At 41.0% G+C, this 20,417-nt stretch overlaps 1 protein-coding gene across 3 annotated transcripts in view; it reads right to left on the minus strand.

Moving 5' to 3' along the window:
* Window positions 1–20,417, minus strand: part of LOC135222088 (rho GTPase-activating protein gacF-like) — a 95,917-nt gene that overhangs the window by 5,500 nt on the left and 70,000 nt on the right. For 2 of the 3 annotated variants that reach the window (XM_064260263.1, XM_064260270.1), the window contains one exon: window positions 14,255–14,425. The exons of the other annotated variant lie outside the window; for it this stretch is intronic. In XM_064260263.1, the coding sequence (XP_064116333.1) occupies window positions 14,255–14,425 (171 nt within the window). The remainder of the gene's footprint in view (window positions 1–14,254; window positions 14,426–20,417) is intronic. 3 annotated transcript variants of the gene reach the window in all.

The following is a 20,417-nucleotide window of genomic DNA, read 5'->3' on the forward strand; positions in this document are numbered from 1 at the left end:
CATCGACCAATTTTTGAAAGATATACTATAAAATTTGCGATTTCCATATTTATTGGCGGGGCTTTCGCTTTAGCTTTTGCTCTTTTTTTTTGTTATTACGTGCTCATTTACTGTCCTATTTTGGTAATACTTTATGTGCATGTTCCAGGCGCGATATACCAACATTCTGTAAGACCGAATTTCTATTCAAGACCATAGTTTTCTCACCGACCACCAGTGTCCCTTGTACAAGGGACACTGTGTTTCACATTTTTTTTCATAAAATCATTTATTTTCTTTCCCTGTAGGATGATAAAACTAACAGAGAATATGCGTTATTATAGTGCTAATAATACTGATAATTTCATTAGCCTGTCTTGATCAGTGTATTTTTGGCAAATATTTTTACGATCGGCACCCCTCCAAACTGGAGTCACTACCGAGAGATTCAGTTCGGCAGCGAACACAATGTTTACAGTCTGCTCACCCACCCGGTAAAGAAGGGGTTAAGGATTGGTGTCGGCTCCCATACCCAGGATCGTATCCGCCGATACGAAAGGACCCAGAGAAAAACATTTCTCATAGGTCACACGAACGTCTTTCAAGTAGAGATGCAAATACTGAGTTGCATCTTCAAAATGTCGTATCTATGATGTTTTTAAGCGACATATTCTTATGAAACGAGAGAGACGTCGCTACTGCTCTCACTTCATGAGCTTTCACTCTTAACAGTCGGAACTCTTCGTCAGGACAGATCTTATGCGCGTCTGTAATGACATTCCTCACAAAGAATGCAAGAGCATTCTTGGACATCAGTCTTGTGGGGTCTTTTACCGCGCACCAAAGACCTTGCCTAGAGCCTCCCATCTGGTGCTTTCTCTGAAGGTAGAATTTCAGAGCTCTTACAGGACATAGAGACCTCTCTGCTTCTCTGCCTACGAGACTCGATAAGCCTTTGACTTCGAATGACTTAGGCCAGGGATTCGTGGGATTCTCGTTTTTAGCTAAAATCAGGGTCTTAAACGAGCAAATAGCCGAGTCTCCCTTGAATCCTACTTTATCCTGCAGAGCATGTAATTCATTAATTCTCTTTGCCGTAGCTAAAGATAATAGGAATAGGCATTTCCTGGTGATGTCTCTAAACAATGCCAGATGAGGAGGTTCGAACCTTTCAGATGATAGGAACTTGAGAACCACGTCTAGGTTCCAGTTAGGAGGGACCGTTTCCTTAGACTTTGAAGTCTCAAAAAAGGGGACCTTATGAGATCGTGGCAGATCCTGTTATCTGCCAGATCTAATCCTCTATTCCTGAAGACTGCCGAAAGCATACTTCTGTATCCCTTTATTGTGGATACAGCTAGATGAGATTCTTCTCTCAGGAATAGAAGGAAATCCGCAATTTCCGCTAGAGAGGTAGTGGAGGAGACAACTTTCCTTTTTAGTTCTACACCACCTTCTAAAAACCTCCCACTTGACTGATATACTTGTCTAGTGGAGGTTCTGCGGGCTCTCGCGATCGCGCTTGCAACTTTACGAGAAAACCCTCTCGCTCTGACGAGTCTTTCGATAGTCGAAAGGCAGTCAGAGCGAGAGCGGGGAGGTTTTGATGATACCTCTGGAAGTGTGGCTGTTTGAGAAGATCCATCCTTCTTGGTAGGGATCTGGGAAAGGTCTACGATCCACTCCACCACCTCCGTGAACCAGTCTTGAGCCGGCAAAAGGGGGCTATCAATGTCATCCTCGTCCCCTTTGAAGCCACAAACTTTTTCAGCACTAGTCCCAGGATTTTGAATGGAGGAAAAAGCGTAGACGTCTACGTGAGGACCAGTCCAGCAGGAAGGCGTTCTACCATCAGAGCTCTGGGGTCTTCCACGACCGAGTAAAAGACTGCCAGCCTTTTGGAGATGAACGTGGCGAAGAGATCCACATGAGGAGTCCCCCACAGAGACCAGAGATCTTGACACACCTCTTCGTGTAGGGTCCACTCTGTGTGAAGGACCGATGGTTTCCTCCTGCTGAGCCTGTCCGCCCTCACATTCCTTTCTCCCAGAACGAACCTTGTAAGAAGGGAGATGTTCCTCTGAGACGTCCAAAGTAAAAGATCTTTTGTAAGTTCGTAAAGGAACGAGGAGTGAGTCCCTCCTTGTTTTCGAATGTAGGCAAGTGCTGTGGTGTTGTCCACATTTACTTGAACTACTTTGTTCTAAACAAGAGGTTCTAGACTCTTCAAAGCCAGGTGTACGGCGAAGAGCTCTTTGCAGTTTATGTGCCAAGACACCTGTGCTGTTTCCCAGGTGCCTGACACCTCCTTCGAGCCTAATGTTGCTCCCCAACCTTTCTCCGACGCGTCGGAGTACAACACTAGGTCTGGGTTCTGGATTTTTAGAGAGATTCCTTTGTTCTCTTTCAGAGGGGGCAACCACCATTCCAAGTGCGGTCTTATCTCCACTGGAATGGGAAAGGCGTCTGAAAGATGTCCGGTCTTCCAACTCCAAGACCTCTTGAGGAAGAATTGAAGCGGAACGTAAATGAAGTCTTCCTAGCGGGAAGAACTGTTTGAGCGAGGAAAGGGTCCCTAGAAGGCTCAGCATTCCCTCGCCGACGTCTGTTCCTTCCCTAAGAAGAGAGAGACTTTCTGCAAAACCTTTTGCGATTCTCTCTTGCGAAGGAAATACTCAAAAACACCCCCGAGAATCCATCTGAATCCCCAGATAGACTAAGTTCTGTCTGGGGGTCAGCTGCGACTTCTCGAGGTTTACGAGTAATCCCAACGATCCTGATCAGGTTTAAAGTCAACGTAAGGTTCCTCCAAGCACTGTCTCTCTGATCTGGCCCTGAGAGCCAGTCGTCCAGATACAGAGAGATATTTACTCCTTTGAGGTGAAGAAACCTCGCCACATTCTTCATCAGGCTTGTGAAGACCTGAGGAGCTGTGGAAAGGCCGAAACACAAGGCTCTGAACTGAAAGATCCTTCCCCCGTCATGAAACGGAGGTACTTCTTCGATGAAGGGTGGATCGGGACGTGAAAATAGGCGTCCTGGAGATCCAGAGACACCATCCAATCTCCTTGTCGCAATGACGCAAGAACTGAGGCAGAAGTCTCCATCGAGAACTTCTCCTTCTGAACAAATTTGTTCAGAGAGCTGACGTCTAGTACTGGTCTCCAGCCTCCCGAGGCTTTCGCAACCAGAAAAAGGCGATTTGTAAAAAAAACCCCGGGGAGTTTTGATCCAGTACTAGTTCTATCGCTCTCTTGTCCCACATCTGATCCACCATCGATCGAAGAGTATCTCTCAGCACAGGATCCTTGTACTTGGCTGTTAGTTCCCGCGGTGTTGACGTTAGGGGAGGAGTGTCCAGGAAAGGGATACGATATCCCTTCCTTATTACAGACATAGATGAAGCGTCTGTGTTTATAAGTGCCCAGGCCTCCACAAATCCCAGGAGCCTGGCACCTACTGGTGCTTGGAGGAGAGAAGCATCACTTTCCCTTTTTAAAGGGACAAAAGGCAGACCTACCTCTCTTCTCAGGAGCCTTCCTTCTTGCGGGAGCTCTGGAGGTCGGGCCACCTCGAAAGGGCTGAACTGATGTACTCGGACCTTTCTTTTCCGTCACAGTAGCAGGTTTCCTCTTCCTTGCTGACTGAGTAAGAAGGTCTTGAGTCGCCTTCTCAGTTAATGAACGAGAAATGTCCTTCACTAACTGAGAAGGGAACAAAAAGTCTGACAATGGAGAGTACAGTAGCGCTGCCCTCTGAGAGTGGGAGACCGCTTTGGTCAAAAAGGCACTAAAGACTGTCCTCTTTTTAAGAAGACCTGCTCCAAATAAAGAGGAGATCTAAACCGAGCCATCCTGTACCGCTTTGTCTATACAAGACAAAATACACAGAAGGACTTCTGGTTCGAGTCCTTCAGAATCATGGGCTTTCTTGGACATCACCCCAAGGGACCAATCTAAGAAGTTGAAAACTTCTAATGCATGGAAGAGTCCCTTGAGGAGATGATCCAGTTCTGAAATGCCCCAAGTTATACGGGCAGAGTTCAAACTTTGTCTACGTGAAGCGTCGACTAAGGTCGAAAAGTCCGCTTCTATCGAAGACGGAAGAGAAATGCCCATATTCTCTCCCGTCTGATACCAAATGCCTCGTTTACCAGCTAGTCTCGCTGGGGGCATGCAGAAGACCGTTCTTACCAACTCCTTCTTCGACTTCATCCATGAGTTTAATGACTGAAGGGCCCTCTTCATCGAAATGGCGGGCTTCATTCTAAGAAAAGACGAAGACTTCTTCGTCTTTGCACTCGAGAAAAGAGAGCGCGGAGAAGGAGGAGCGGCAGGGGTCAAGTCGTCTCCATACTCTTCTAGAAGCAAGGCTGTCAAAACTTTATAGTTCGACAGTCCTTCTCTTCCTTGATACTCGTCCTCCGAGTTTGCTTCTAACTCGGGGTCTAGATGAGTCTCCGCTAACAAATCAGGACGTCTTTCCTCTGGGGGAGACACTCTCCTGATAGGAGAGGGACTAAGGGAATGATATTCCTTCCTCTTCAAAGCTTTAATATTCTTGGAAGGCGCCCAACAGCCTAGGCTTCTCTCCATAAAAGGATGACGCCTTTCGCTTGGATGACGCTTCTCGTCCGCCAAGCGTCCTGGCTGACGCCTCCCGCTTGTCTGGCTGCTGACGTCTGGATGACGCCTCGCGCCTGGAAGACGCTTCGCTCTCAACTGGCGCCAATACCTTGGATGGAGCCTCGCGCTTATAAGACGCTTCACGCCTATAAGACGCCTCCCGTCTATCTGGCGTTACGTTTCTGCCGTAAGGTTCCCTCGATCTCGATCTCGAAACCGAAGCCTCTGCGGTATGCTTGGAAGCTTCACGTCTGCATGACGCCTCTCGATTTGCAGGGGAGAGAGGACGAGACTTCTTGATTGGAAGCGAAACGTCCTTCTTACGAGGAGGATCCCTCGCTAACACTCCCACCAAAGAGGCTAGTTGTTCCTGCACTGCCATGAGAATCTTCCTTGAAGCTTCTCCCACGTCATGTTCAATCGGGGGAGAAGGAGTAGGAAAGCGTTCTTCCACGTCCACGTCGGGTGACGCTGACGCCACCTTCGCCTTTTTAATTGACGAGGGAGCTTCATCTGAGAAACGCTCCGGGCTCGAATCCAATTCAGGTTCTTTCAAATGCCGTTTCAGAGGCCTAGATAGATCCGACTCCTTCCACCCTCGTTTAGGTGAGGGAGAGGGAGAGGATGAGAAACACTCACGCAGGACGCTTTTTCTAAAGCGACCCTGAGCAGCCTGCAACGAAACAGAGCCTGCTGAAGGGACGTCTGACCGTTGGGGATTCCCCACGACCTCTCTTAGGCTTTCGACTTTCCTTCTCCTCTGGGGCATGGGAGCTTGGAAGAGGTCTAGGCCTGGGAGCGTCGCAGGGACGATCAAACGCCCCCTCCACAACACTGGGAGAACTCACTTCACTGTAACGTTCACTTTCACTAGCCTTACCTTGTAAGTCCGCCATTTTGGACTTCATCTGCTGAATTGTAGCTTTCAGATTGGCGATTTCCGAGGCCGAATCAGAAAGTAAAGCTTGTGAATTAGACATATAGGGAGAATCCAACTCATCAGGAGTTAGAAAAGGATCAATAAAAGGCTCAATAGGCCTTGTACTCACACCTTTCAAACGTCTAACCCTATCCCTCTCTAACTTCTTCAAATAAGAAGTTAAAGTCTTCCATTCTTCTGCATTTAATCCCTCACATTCATGAACAAAGGTATTAAGTAGAAGAACACTGAAACCCCCTACATTTACGACATACAGTGTGAGGATCAACCGAAGCCTTCGGTATCCTCACCCTGCAGCCTACATTCACACACATTCTCACACTCACATTTGAATCAGACATACTGAGAAAATTCCAAAAAGCAAGTCCAAAATCAGTCCACAGTAGCGAATGCCAAAAACACGATCCAGATACGTCACCAAAAAGCCGAGAAACGATGATCAAAGGATGAAATAAGAATCTAAGTCAGGAGGTAATAGCAACAATGTTGATACCACCGGCGACAGAGAAAATATGATAGAAAACGACAATGGTTCCTAGTCCTGCCGCCCAGGGCAGGCCGGTAGATCACCTGACCTACCTGTAGCACGAGTGGCGCGAAATTTGAATTTCTGTCGGGGACGACGGAGTCTTAACTATGTATATATCTGACAGGTAAGTTGATTGTATGAAAACTACATTTAGAGAACAATAAGTACATGACTCCACTTCTCTCATTCTTAAGAATTCCATCATAAACTGTCTTATCTCTTTTATAATTCATGCCATAAAAAGCACAAAAGAATGAAAAAAACCTCTAAAGGTAATGCAAATAGCCTATATTCTTATGATATTTACTTATTATGTAGTATACAGAATGTATAATTAGTGCACCATTATCTATCATACAAAAACTATAAATCAATAACATTTTGCTCTTAATAAACCTTAAAAAGGAAAATACTGCTGAATTCATGGTGACCTTAGTTTTGCACATCACTAACACGAAGCAATTAACAATTGATGGAAAGCTAACATAAATTTCTGAAACTGTACTATAGGCAACTCAAACTATGTAAATTTCCCCACCTGATTTTGAGTGAAACGCAGGATTCTCATTTGAATATGAGTTTTCAATTGAAATGTCTTTTGCTCACATAAAACAGTTGAGTCTATAAAACCATATACAGCACATCTCTTTGATTAGGAATAGACAGCACTGCAAGAGATGATAAAACTGTTTAAATGTAAACTGCACTGGAAAACCACTTTACTTGCATTATCATACTGATAATGTAGGTTTCGATAATGCAATGGAGAAGTCTTTGAACATCAGTAAGAAGAAAAAACCATGCAGAGAGAGACCTTAGACCTTACAGACCTTACAGTTCGTTCGGGTTGCCCCAGGTCCCTCAGTGTGAGGCGCCTCTAATGTCTACCAGAGAGTTGCTAGTACATCTTCCGGTATATTTTGCATCTTCCAATCTTGGATGGTCTGGGATGCAGTTTAGATATTTGTCGAGCTTATTCTTAAACACATCTACGCTCACTCCTGATATATTCCTCAGATGAGCTGGCAACGCATTGAATAGACGTTGCATTATCGATGCTGTTGCTAGAGGATTAATGTCCTGTGTGCTTTCATTATTTTTCCTGTATAGTTTTGGGCACTATTAATCTACCTCTTGCTTGCTCTTTTCTATATTTTTAGTTCCATGATATTTTCTGTTATTCCTTCTATCTGTTTCCATGCCTGAATTATCATGTAGCGTTCTCTTCTCCTTTCTAGACTATATAATTTTAAGGATTGTAGTCTTTCCCAGTAGTCTAGGTCCTTAACTTCTTCTATTCTAGCTGTAAAGGACCTTTGTACACTCTCTATTTGTGCAATATCCTTTTGATAGTGTGGGTACCATATCATATTGCAATATTCAAGTGGACTACAAACATATGTTTTATAAAGCATAATCATGTGTTCAGCTTTTCTTGTTTTGAAGTGCCGTAACAACATTCCCATTTTGCTTTACATTTTGCCAACAGAAATTGCTATTTGATCATTGCATAACATGTTCCTATTCATCATCACACCAAGGTCTTTAACTGCTTCCTTATTTGTGATTGTCTCATTATTAGGTCCCCTATATGCATATAGCTTTCCTTCTCTGTCTCCATAATTTATTGATTCAAAATTTATCAGAGTTAAATACCATCCTATTTACCTACCTGCCCAATACATACTTTGTTAAGGTCTCTTTGTAGAGCGTTCCTATCTTCATCACAAGTAATTCTCTACTTATTCTTGTGTCATCAGCGAAACTACTCACTACCGAATCCTTAACATTACTGTCTATGTCTTCAATCATAATACAAACAATATTGCAGCTAGCACCGTACCTTTGTGGCACACCGGATATTACCTTGGTTTCATCCGATTTCTCATCGTTTGCAATAACTATCTGTTTTCTGTTGTGTAAAAATTCTTTTACCATCTTCCTACTTTATCTACGATATTGTGTTTTCTAATTTTCTTTGCTAATATATTATGGTCTACTTTGTCAAAAGCTTTTGCAAAGTCTAGATAACCACATCTGTTTCATTTCCGCTTTTCATATTTTTGAATATGTTCTCACGGTGGACTAACAGTTGGGTTTGTTGTACTTTTTCCGGGTACGAAACAGTGTTGTCCTATATTAAACTAATTATTTTTTATTAAATGTTTCATAATATTTTTCTTCATTACCCTTTCATACACTTTCATAATATGTGATGTTAGACTCACAGGCCTATAATTACTTGCCTCTAGTCTTGATCCACTTTTGAAAGTAGGGGTGATATATGCTAATTTGTGCTCATCATAAATCTTGCCTGTATCTACACTTTGTCTTAATAATATTGCAAGTGGCTTTGCGATAGAATGAACTACTTTCTTTAACAAAATAGCAGGGACTCCATCCGGCCCTGCAGCAGCTCCATTTTTAATTTCATTAATTGCCTGCACTATCAGCTTCATTAATTTCTATGTCAGCTAAATATTCACTATTTTCTTCCCTTACTTCTATATCATTATCTTCATTATCTATTCTAGGGGTGAATTCTCTCTTATATCGTTCTGCCAGTATGTTGCAAATTTCCTTTTTTTCATTCGTAATCTCCCTTCAATTCTCAGAGGGCCTATTTCTATTCATTCTTTTATTCACCTTCTTCGCATATGAGTATAATAGTTTGGGTTTTGCTTGATATTTAATAGGGTTTTTTCTTCCAAGTCCCGTTTTTCATTTTCTTTTGATTGTATAATCTTTTGTTCTGCATTTTCTATCTTGCTTTTGGTTTTAGTTCTATAACTTTCCATGCATTTTTTTCTTTTGCAAGACCTTTTTTCCACTTTCTGATTTTCTGGAACAAGATCCTTCTGTCTCTTGGTATGCATGAATGATGTTTACTTTTCTTCTTCGGTATATATTTATCCACTATTTTCTCCAATATTTTATATAATATCTCCGTATTTACCCTTATGTCATCACTTACGAAAATGTTATCCCAATCTTTGTTTAATTCTTCATTAATTTCTGACCCATTTTATATTTTTACTGTAGAAGTTGTATTTTCCATATCCTTCCCACTTTTTCATTTCTTGCTTATCTCTCGATTTTCACTTGCTTTGGAATGAACTATTAATTCTATGACATTATGGTCTGAAATACTCGCATTATAAACTATTATTTCTTTAACATAATTCATCTCGTTCACAAATACTAGGTCTAAGTATTTTCCTTTCTTGTTGGCAGGTGATTTATTTGTTGAATGTTTTATTCTAGTAGCATATCTAATAATAGCTTTTCAATTGCCTCTTATCTTCTGCACTACTATTACTCTCTTTTTTATATGTATAAGTACAACCACAATCTCCTATTCGTTCTTTCCATTCTACGAAAGGAAAGTTGAAGTCACCAGATAGGAGAATAGTCCAGTCCTTGTGATTTCTACATATATCATCCAATTTTTCAATTATTAAGTCAAACTCTTTAGTATTAGGAGGTCTATATATTACTATGTTCATTCATTTTTCAGATTCAAATTCTACCGCTATTAGTTCACATTCTGAGTTACTATATTTCTCATATATTTTTTCCTTGTTTTTTGTCCACTTTCCCATATATTGCGGTTCCCCTTGATTCCTATTTTTTCTATCTGATCTATAAGTTTGGAACCCTTTTATTTGATCATCATTCCCAGTCTCTTGGGAATACCAGGTTTTCACTTATATTCATTATATCTATTTTTCTTTTCATTTTGGGTTAGTTTCTTCTAAGTACTCTATTTTTCTTTTTGAGTTACTCGTAACTAAACCCTGCGCATTCATCACTATGATGGTTTGCGTGTTTTCTCCTTCATTTAATATTGGTAGTAATAAGGATTTTCCCATGCCTCTTTCCTGTTCTGGTATGTTGTTCTTTTTTTCATTTCCAGAAATTCTGACATTAAAAAATCCAACTTTTCCATAATATTTTGATCTTTCCATCATCATAATTATTCATTTTGTGTCTGAATCTGCAATTTTCTCCGTTTTCTGCAATATCCTCTTGCATAATAAATACAGTTATTATCTCTTGAGTAGAATTTCGGAGCTGATGCTTTGAAATTTTTTTGCTGACACTCTGCATATCTTCATTGGTGGTTTGCTTTTCTCTTTTACCTGATATTCTTGATTTCTCTCTTTATTTGTTTCTTTCTTATTTTGGATTTTATTACTTGGTTGGTTATTTATTTGATCATGATTCATGGCTACAGGGTGCATATATTTGCATTTTTTGTCGAACTTACATCCTTTTCCTTCTTTAGGTTTTTACATATTTTTGGATGCAGATCTCTGCAATCATCCCCATAGCCATCTAAGTATGCACTTTACCATATATTTTCATAGTTTTGACATACCTTAGGATGTTTGTAGTAACATCTTTCTCCAAATCTGCAATTCCCTCTTTTCAAAAGGTTGCAGATTTTGTCTTTCTTGTCTATTTTTTCCTCTTTCCCGTCATTGTGTAGATCTGGGTAGAGCCTCTTCGGGATTTGCTTTTCTGTTGTCATATCGTAATTTATTTCTTCGTAGGTATGCTGCTTTATTGCCTCATATGTAGTATCAATGGTAGTATCTCTGCATCCATACTTTTATCTTGTTCTTTGTTTTCCTTATTTTTTTCTGTCATTTCATTTTTGTTTACTTCTCTTCCGTTTTCCTCTTCTTCTTTTTCTTCTTTCTTCCTTCTTCTCTTCTTCTTCATCCTCAACTATTTGTACATTCAATCTTGATTTAATAAACATTGTCTATCCATGATAGACATGTTGAACAAAAAATTTCTTGTATCTTTTCTCAAATCTTGCATTACCTCAGCACACTGTGGATGGGTCGGAATGTTGCATGCAGCACATTTTCTGATTAGGTTTTGTGGATTGACTATGCTATACCAAACCTTACACAGTTTGCATGCTTTTGGCATTCTTTTTCCTAATGCATCAATTAGGATATTCACAAGATTCACCTTATTCATTTTCTTTGTCGGAATATGTTGGTTTATGTATATTTTCTTTATGAGTCTCTTGACCACTTGGATTTTATTTGGAACTTCTTCAATTATTTTCAAGATGTTTTCATTAGATTTGTTCCAGTTTGAAGGATTATATCCTTCTAATATATCTATGAATGCTTTTGTATCTTTTTGGTTAGGACTGTTGCTGATTTCATAGATGAGAAATGCCAGTTCCCTTCCTGCTACCTCATCGTATTGCGAATCTGCTAAACACGCTAAATTACGCCACCTCTTCCCGCAGTTGGAACTTACTGCCATCTTGTTCTGATTTGCAGTATTACACTTGATAAACTAACTTAGAAGACGCTTTATCCTACTATTTTCACACTAATCTTATCACCGATAGTTCACGAACACTTCTAGATATTTCTCAAATTCTAGTCGTATGTTAAACTTGTGATATCTGTTGATTAATCTGACTTCACGCGGGTACGTCTCACCAAGCAAGATGGCTACTACGAGAAAGGACACAGAGAGAGAGAGAGAGAGAGAGAGAGAGAGAGAGAGAGAGAGAGAGAGAGAGAGAGAGAGAGAGAGAAATTACTTTTTTTTTTTTTTTACCAATAACAACCGGTTACTCCTTGTCACACCTCTACTGTTAAAAATATCTATGATAAAATGCAATACTTCTGCAAAAAATCTTAACTACTGTACAAGAATGTTTAAAATTGAAGTGGTAAAATATTTGGACAATTAAACAGTAATGGTTTCATTTGATTTTCAAGCAGCTAATAAACAGAAATTACCTGACTGCTTAGTTGCTCTCAGCTGGATAGGTTTTCATCAATGGGTTACATATACAAAAATATTAAACTTTGGAGTTTGATTTTCAAAAGGTAAACCCATAATTCAACGAAATTGGCAAGTTCTTCAAAATATTTACTGTTTGCAGAGGTAAAGACACACTTAAAAGGGTAGACTATTGTATTTTAAAGTTAGAATGGCGATGACAAACTTTTGCGATAGACCTGACTTACAAATGAAAAGGGTGACTTGAGGAGCTTCCACATAGAATCCATCAGCAGTATTTAAAAAACAATACTACATTGCTTTATTTCAAGCAGCCCATTTCAGGTAGCTGGTTGTAAAACAATATACAAAGTAGTATGTCTCTGGTCATAGTAAAATCTTTGGACATTTCAATAATCCATACTACACAGTCATCTGACAACAGCTTAAAAAAAAAAAAAAAAAAAAAAAAAAAAAAAAAAAAAAAACAAAAAAAAAAAAAAAAAAAAAAAAAAAAAAAAAAAAAAAAAAAAAAAAACATACTCACTCACATAGATACTTATGTACCAACAGGTGAAGTGTTATCAACACCTTAATCACAATGACAAACAAAATACTCTTGAAACTAAATGCTGATAAGAGAGAGAGAGCTAAGAAGCTTAAACCTACATCTTCAATTTAATAAATTCAATGCTTTACTGCATCGTGAATATAATCTCTCTCTCTCTCTCTCTCTCTCTCTCTCTCTCTCTCTCTCTCTCTCTCTCTCTCTCTCTCTCTCTAGTAAATTATTCACGTTAAACAAAAACCATACAAGAAATAACGGATGGAAACTAGAACTGAAGAGGTACAACAAATCCCCTTGTGGGAACTTCTTTACATACATGATATGTGACACATGGAATAAACTGCCACCAGAAGTAGTAAACAGCAACAGTGTGGAAGAGTTTAAAAGAAAGCTTGACAAAATCATTAGGACACTGTGAATGAACAGTAAAACCTACTCGTAGAGATAAGTGAATACACAATATCTCCTCGAATGGACTAACAAGTCTTTGAGACATACTAATCCTTGTAATTCCTTGTAATCTTAACCAAGATTCAACCATTAAATCACAGTTGTAAAATACAATGTTATAAAACCTCGGTTAATCTTCCAAATTAAAGAAAAACCCCTCCTAAAAGAATATATTAGGTACTACTGTGAGAGTATTGAGATAATAGTCCTGTCCAAACCACAAACCTCTACTAATTACTCCAGTAGAATTTAAAAAGTACCATACAGTAGAAAAATGTTAACAGGTCATTTAGGGGAATGGGGCAATGGTAATGGTACTAAGGCCACAATTCCTCCTTAATTATCACATTTCATGTTATTATATAACTACTTTTCTCAGCTGACTTAAACAACACACACATTCCCAGATAAAAACTAAGGCAATGCATCCTGTAAATAAAGTCTTCCTTAAACTTTAGGTTTTGATTTGGCTGACCAATTTGTTGTTATCTAAACTCCCCCCCCCCCCACATAAACACAGCATTTAATGGATGGTGATGTGGCAAGGGCAACTACAAGATGCTGGGTCTTATCTGGCCTTGGTGTATGCGTGTCAGAAACCACTTCCTTGGACATCCCAACCTAACCTGACCTAGAGTGCTATAAATACATAGCAGTGAAATAACAGGATACCTCTTAATCTTTTCAAGGTGCCAATTAACCTGGCAGGGAAGAAGCAGCATAATCTGACATAAAGTGCTCTAAACCATAGGATGAAATACAGAAAGCATCTCACTTAAACCTGGGATATGTATTCCACCTGGCATAACTGTAACCGCCGAACCCCCTCCCCCAACATATAACCTAACTTTGGGCACCATAAATTTTCAAGAATAAAATATGGGTGTGATTCCTAATCAAACATAGGTTGTCCTACCCTATCTGGTTGTTGTGGTGGTGGTGGTGGTTTTTTTTTTTTTTTTTTTTTTTTTTTTTTTTTTTGTCTTTGGCAGTCCCAGCATGAAAGAATACTGTTACAACTGCACTAGATATGAAAGGAATCATATTATTGGTTGAATCATGAAAAGGTTTGAAAAACCCCTTTTTTCTACTGCATAAATACATATAACTTGACAACTTCTGCACTTTCATACGTTGTAAAAACTGGCCGAAATGCTCAATAAACATTTCCACTTCATCTGATTATAACTACAAGAGTAATGGTTAATACATTATATACTTATAGGAAATTCCTCCCCAACACAGAATTCCTTTTAATGAATAAATATAAGAAGACTTGCATCACCTTTTTAGTCCTTTGCAGTGCAAATGATCTGAGGCTGAAAAAAATGGTGGGGCACCCAGGGACATACACCTACTTAGTGGTTACCATCTATACATACTGTAATAATGTCATTTACCTCTTACTCTCCACAGAGTGAATTGGCAAATTGTTCCAATCATAATGTAGTCGATGGGGCTGGTTATCATAATTTTCCCTTCTCTTCCACTTTTTCTTGCTGCTGTTTGGTATAGGTTGATGTCTTTCATTTCTCATAATTGTAGGAAGATATTTGGTTTCTTTTACAATGCTGAAGGATGAAATGAATGAGAGGTGAAATGCCACCACATGTCATCATACCTCAGAGGGCTGTCATACCAGTGGAATATACACCAAATATCGCCATACACTGGCTAAGAAGTTTGCAATGCCTTTGGGACCAGGCACAACTGCATAAACATTTGGTTCATTAAAATTCAGCATATCATCCCACCCATTAACTGTAACCCACCCATCTGCTATAAATTTATGAGCACCTTGCATTTTTCTTTTTACCAAATTCACTTTCATAACTTAAGCAGATGATGACTGCCACAAGCGAGTTGAAATATCAGAGGAAATAAAAAAAAAATTACATAAAAAACCTAAAAGCTAATATACCTATTACATGCTGAAGAAAATGCTATTTATATTAAAAAATACTCCACTTGGAACTGGTTAATGTTACAGCCTGTCTTACTGCAAGATTTACAGAGGACAGCCTCCTTAACTGACTTATGAATAAGACTATTAAACTGACTTATGAATAACACTGACATATAAAAGCATATCTAACTGAATTAAAACTTGAAAAATAACTCTAGGCCACTGATATGATATTGTTATTGTACAATAAAGTTTCATACATACTTACCTGGCAGATATATACTTAGCTATAGACTCCGTCGTCCCCGACAGAAATTCAAATTTCGCGGCACACACTACAGGTAGGTCAGGTGATCCCGCCGCCTGCCGCTGGGTGGCAGGAATAGGAACTATTACCGTTTTAAGCCAGATTTTTCTCTTCCACCTGTCTCCTGAGGGGAGGTTGGGTGGGCCATACGATCGTATATATCTGCCAGGTAAGTATGTATGAAACTTTATTGTACAATAACAATATCATTTTCATACATTCAACTTCCCTGTCAGATATATACTTAGCTGATTGGCACCCTTGGCGGAGGGCAAGAGACAGCTAATTACTGACCTAATAGGTAAACAACATATGTTGTAGGTAATACAAGTTAATAATACCCTAGTTCCTACCTGTTTAGGCGGAAGATTTCTTAGCTTGTGCTGAGAAGTCTGCTTCGCCTCAAAAGCTTCAGCGAGGGTGTGCCCTATGGCTGAGAACTCTTGAAAAGGACTGTCAATGGGGTCTTATCCACTTACTCAACAGAACCTAATGGCAATTGTCACTGGAGTCTTATTCACTTACATGACAATATACCTATGCCTCTTGGCATATAAAGGAGTAAAATACTGATCCCGATCACCCGATCCTAACCGTGGATTAGTAAATATGATTGAAAGGCGTTATCCCCAAACACCTTTCAAACAACCTAAAAACTCAACACCAATAATTTTAAAATCACAATATATAAATATAATGACAAAAATTAATATTAAGGATCAGTCTTTTCTCCTTTCCCCAGCACTGTATCCGCTGATACATAAGGTCCTAGAGAGAAGCATTTCTCATATGTCACTCTCACATCTTTCAAGTAATGTGAGGCGAACACTGAGTTACATCTCCAATACGTGGCCGCTAAGATGTTCTTCATTGACATGTTCTTGTTGAACGACAATGATGTAGCGACTGCACGTACTTCCTGTGCTTTTACCCTTAAGGTCTTATATGCCTCACTATCACAGCTCATGTGGGCTTCCGTTATGATGTTTCTAACAAAAAATGCTAAGGCATTCTTTGACATAGCTCTTCTAGGGTCTTTAACTGCACACCATAAACTCTTGATTGCAACCCTGCAACCGCTTCTTCTTCTGCAGGTAAAATTTCAAAGTTCTCACAGGACATAAAGTTCTTTCCATTTCATTCCCAACTAATTGAGAAAGGCCTTTTACTTCAAAAGTCCTAGGCCAAGGTCTCGAGGGGTTTTCATTTTTTGCTAGAAATAAAGGTTTAAAGGACAATACCGCCGAATCCTTCTTAAAACCCACTCTAGAGTCAAGCGCTTGCAGCTCACTCACTCTTTTCGCAGTGGCGAGAGCTATTAAGAAAATGCATTTTCTAGTCAAGTCCCGGAAAGTAGCGTTATCGGGAGGTTCAAATCTCTCCGACATAAGGTATTTGAGAACCACATCCAGATTCCAACTAGGGGTGAGAGAAGTTCTTAATTTTTTAGTTTCAAATGATCTAATCAAATCATGCAGATCTTTGTTATTCTCTATGTTCAGGCCCCTATTCCTGAACACAGCTGATAACATGCTCTTATAACCTTTAATGGTTGACACTGCCAGATGAGATTCTTCCGTAAAAAACAAAAAGAAAATCAGCAATTTCGGTCACAGAGGTATCGGAGGAGGACAGCTTCTTCGCCTTACACCATCTACGGAAAACTTCCCACTTCGATTGATATACCCGCATGGTTGAGGACCTTCTTGCTCCAGCAATTGCTTTTGCCGCTTCGCGAGAAAAGCCTCTCGCTCTGACCAATCTTTCGATAGTCGAAAGGCAGTCAGAGCGAGCGTGTGGAATATTTTTGTGATACCTCTCGAAGTGGGGTTGTTTGAGCAGATCTGTCCTTTCGGGAAGAGATCTGGGGAAGTCCACTATCCATTCCTGTACCTCTGTGAACCATTCTCTTGCAGGCCAATAAGGAGCGATCAATGTCATCCTCATTCCTCCGAGGACACGAACTTTCTCATTACTTCCCCCAGCATTTTTGAATGGGGAAACACATACGCGTCTATGCCCTCCCAATCCATGGAGCATCGGGCATTTCTATGGATTAAGGGCTCTGGGATCGTCCCCCAGCGAGCAAAAGTTCTCCATCCTCCTGGATAGGAATGTTGCAAACAGATCCACTTGCGGCTTCCCCCAAAGAGACCACAGTTGCTGGCAGACTTGTGAATGAAGGGTCCACTCTGTTGGAAGGACCTGGTTTTTCCTGCTCAGTCTGTCTGCTCTTATATTCTTCCCTCCTTTGAACGAAACCTCGTCAGGAGTCGAATCCCTCTTTCTTCTGTCCATATCAACAGATCCCTTGCTAGTTGGTAAAGGGAGAAAGTGTGTGTCCCCCCTTGTTTTCTTATATAAGCCAGAGCCGTGGTGTTGTCCGAGTTGACTTGGACCACCACGCCTCTGACTTCGTTCTCGAAAACCTGCAGTGCTAAGTGCACTGCTAAGAGTTCCTTTGCATTTATGTGCCAGGCCTTCTGTTCTTCTGTCCAACTGCCTGACACTTCCTTCGTCCCTAGTGTTGCTCCCCACCCCGTGTCCGAAGCGTCTGAGAATAACACTAGGTGAGGGTTCTGAAGGGCCAAGGACACTCCTTCGTTTCTTGTCAGTGGTCCTAACCACCATCGTAAGTGGTTTTTGATACTCTCTCCTATAGGAAAGGTATCCAAAAGATCTCCTTTTCTTCTGTTCCAACTCCTTCTGAGATGGAACTGCAAGGGTCTCAAATTCAGTCTCCCTAGAGAGATGAACTGCTCCAGCGAGGAAAGTGCCCAGAAGATTGAGCCATTCCCTCGCTGAGCTTCGTTCTTTCTCTAGGAAGACCGAGATTTTCTCCAACCCTTTCGAGATTCTTTCCTGGGATGGATACGCTCGAAAACCCCGAGAATCCATCCGAATCCCAGATAGACGATAGTCTGACTGGGGATTGTGTGAGACTTCTCGAGGTTTACGAGCAATCCGAGAGATCTGGTCAACTGAAGAGCTATCTCCAAGTCCTCCAAGCACTTTGTCTTGTCTGCGCTCTTATAAGCCAATCGTCTAGGTAAAGAGATATCCTCACCCCCTTCAGATGTAGCCATCTTGCTACGTTTTCTCATCAACGCTGTAAACACCTGAGGAGCCGTCGAGAGGCCGAAACACAAAGCCCTGAACTGATAAATCCTTCCCTGTACCATGAATCGAAGATATTTCTTCGACGAATGATGCAGCGGGGAACGTGAAAATATGCATCTTGCAGGTCGAGGGAGACCATCCAATCTCCTGGACGGAGAGCAGAGAGAACCGAGTTGGATGTCTCCATGGAGAACTTTGTCTTCTCCACGAAGCGATTCAATGCACTCACGTCCAGGACAGGCCCTCCACCCCCCCGAGGCTTTCGGCACCAAAAATAGGCGATTGTAAAAACCTCGGGAGTGCGGATCCTGTACTACCTCGATGGCCTCCTTCTCCAACATTTGCTGCACCAGTCCAAGAAGGATCTCTCTCTTTACAGGGTCCTCGTATCTCGCCGACAGCTCCCTGGAGTCGTCGTCAATGGAGGTCTGTTCTTGAAGGGGATGAGGTATCCTTTCCTCAGCACTTGTAGGGACCAAGAATCTGCTTTCATGAAGCCCATGCTTCCGAGAATCCCAGAAGTCTGGCCCCTACTGGTGATTGGAGGACTGGAATCTCATTTTGCGTTCTTCTTTGGAACTCTAATGGAAGATCTTCCTCTTTCTCTCCTCCTCTCTTCCTTGGGGCTCGGCTAAAGCTCTACCTCGAAAGGGCTGTTGGGCAGGTGTTGACTCCCTCTTCGAGACAGAAGCAGCTGGGGCCTAGGCTTCTTAGCAGAATGTACCAGCAAATCCTGTGGTTGCCTTCTCAGTAAGCGTATGGGAAATGTCCTTTACCAAACTTGAGGAAGGAAAACAAGCTGTTTAGACAGAGGGGCGTATAAAAGAGAAGCCCTCTGTACTGGAGAGACTGCTTTGGTAAGAAAAGAACCAAAGACAGCCCTCTTCTTTAATACTCCTGTCCCGAACAAGGATGCCACTTCAGCCGATCCGTCCTGCACTGCCTTGTCCATGCATGCCAAAATGTTATTGTTATAATACAATTAAGTTTGTTCATACTTACCTGGCAGATATATATATAGCTGTATTTTCTGAAGTCCGACAGAATTTAAAAATTCGCGGCACACGCAGTGGGCGGCCAGGTGGTAGTACCCATTCCCGCCGCTGGGAGGCGGATATCAGGAACTATTCCCATTTTCTTTTTATTCATATTTTATCAGTGCCACTGTCTCCTGAGGGGAGGTGGGTGGGCACTTTAATTATATATATCTGCCAGGTAAGTATGAACAAACTTAATTGTATTATAACAATAACATTTTGTTCATGAAACTTACCTGACAGATATATATATAGCTGAATCCCACCTTCGGTATGGTGGAAGAGACAGAATAGGATTTTTGGGAAACTAAATTAAGTAGATGATATACATCTTGGTTCCTGACCTGTTAGCATTGCCGACTTCGGGATTACTGTCACCAAGTCTGCTTCTGCGTTACTAGAGTTGCCAGCGAGGTAGAGACCTGTAATGCTGGTGCGCTCTAGATGATCTGTCAACGGGGGCGTGACCACAATGTGACTAGACCATATGACCATACTTCTGAGGGCACCGAAGCTAAAACCACCACCTGACCTAACCTATCAAAGTTAGTTCCATAACTTCTAGGCTAAAGAAAAGGAACGCGCCTCAAGCGACCAACCCTTCAAAGTTAAAAGCACACCTATCCCTTTTCTATAGGATAGGATTCGTGTTGCTTCCTGCACCCAATAATATATCTACGGATTATGTATGGTCCTAGCGACTTACGGATCTGAAATGTCGTCATTCACTCCGTCGGGAGTGTGAAGCGAACACAGAGTTGCTTCGCTAAAGCGTGGCACTCAGGATGTTACTGAGTGTCATGCTCTGTTGAAATGCTTCCGAGGCCGCGCCCTCACCTCTTGAGCATTCATATTAAGAAAAAATCTCAAATCTTTATGCAAACATAATGAATGAGACCTCTTAAAAGAAACTCCTTGGCTATAATGCCAGGGTGTTCTTGGACATGAACCAGTCTGGTCTTTTTACGGAACACCGCAGATTGTCGGGAGTGTGAAGCGAACCCAGAGTTGCTTCGCTAAAGCGTGACACTCAGGATGTTACTGAGTGTCATGCTCTGTTGAAATGCTTCCGAGGCAGCGCCCTCACCTCTTGAGCATTGATATTAAGAAAATATCTCAAATCTTTATGCAAACATAATGAATGAGACCTCTTAAAAGAACTCCTTGGCTATAATGCCAGGGTGTTCTTGGAC

Source organism: Macrobrachium nipponense, chromosome 20 (genome assembly GCF_015104395.2).
Source record: "Macrobrachium nipponense isolate FS-2020 chromosome 20, ASM1510439v2, whole genome shotgun sequence".
NCBI lineage: Eukaryota > Metazoa > Arthropoda > Malacostraca > Decapoda > Palaemonidae > Macrobrachium > Macrobrachium nipponense.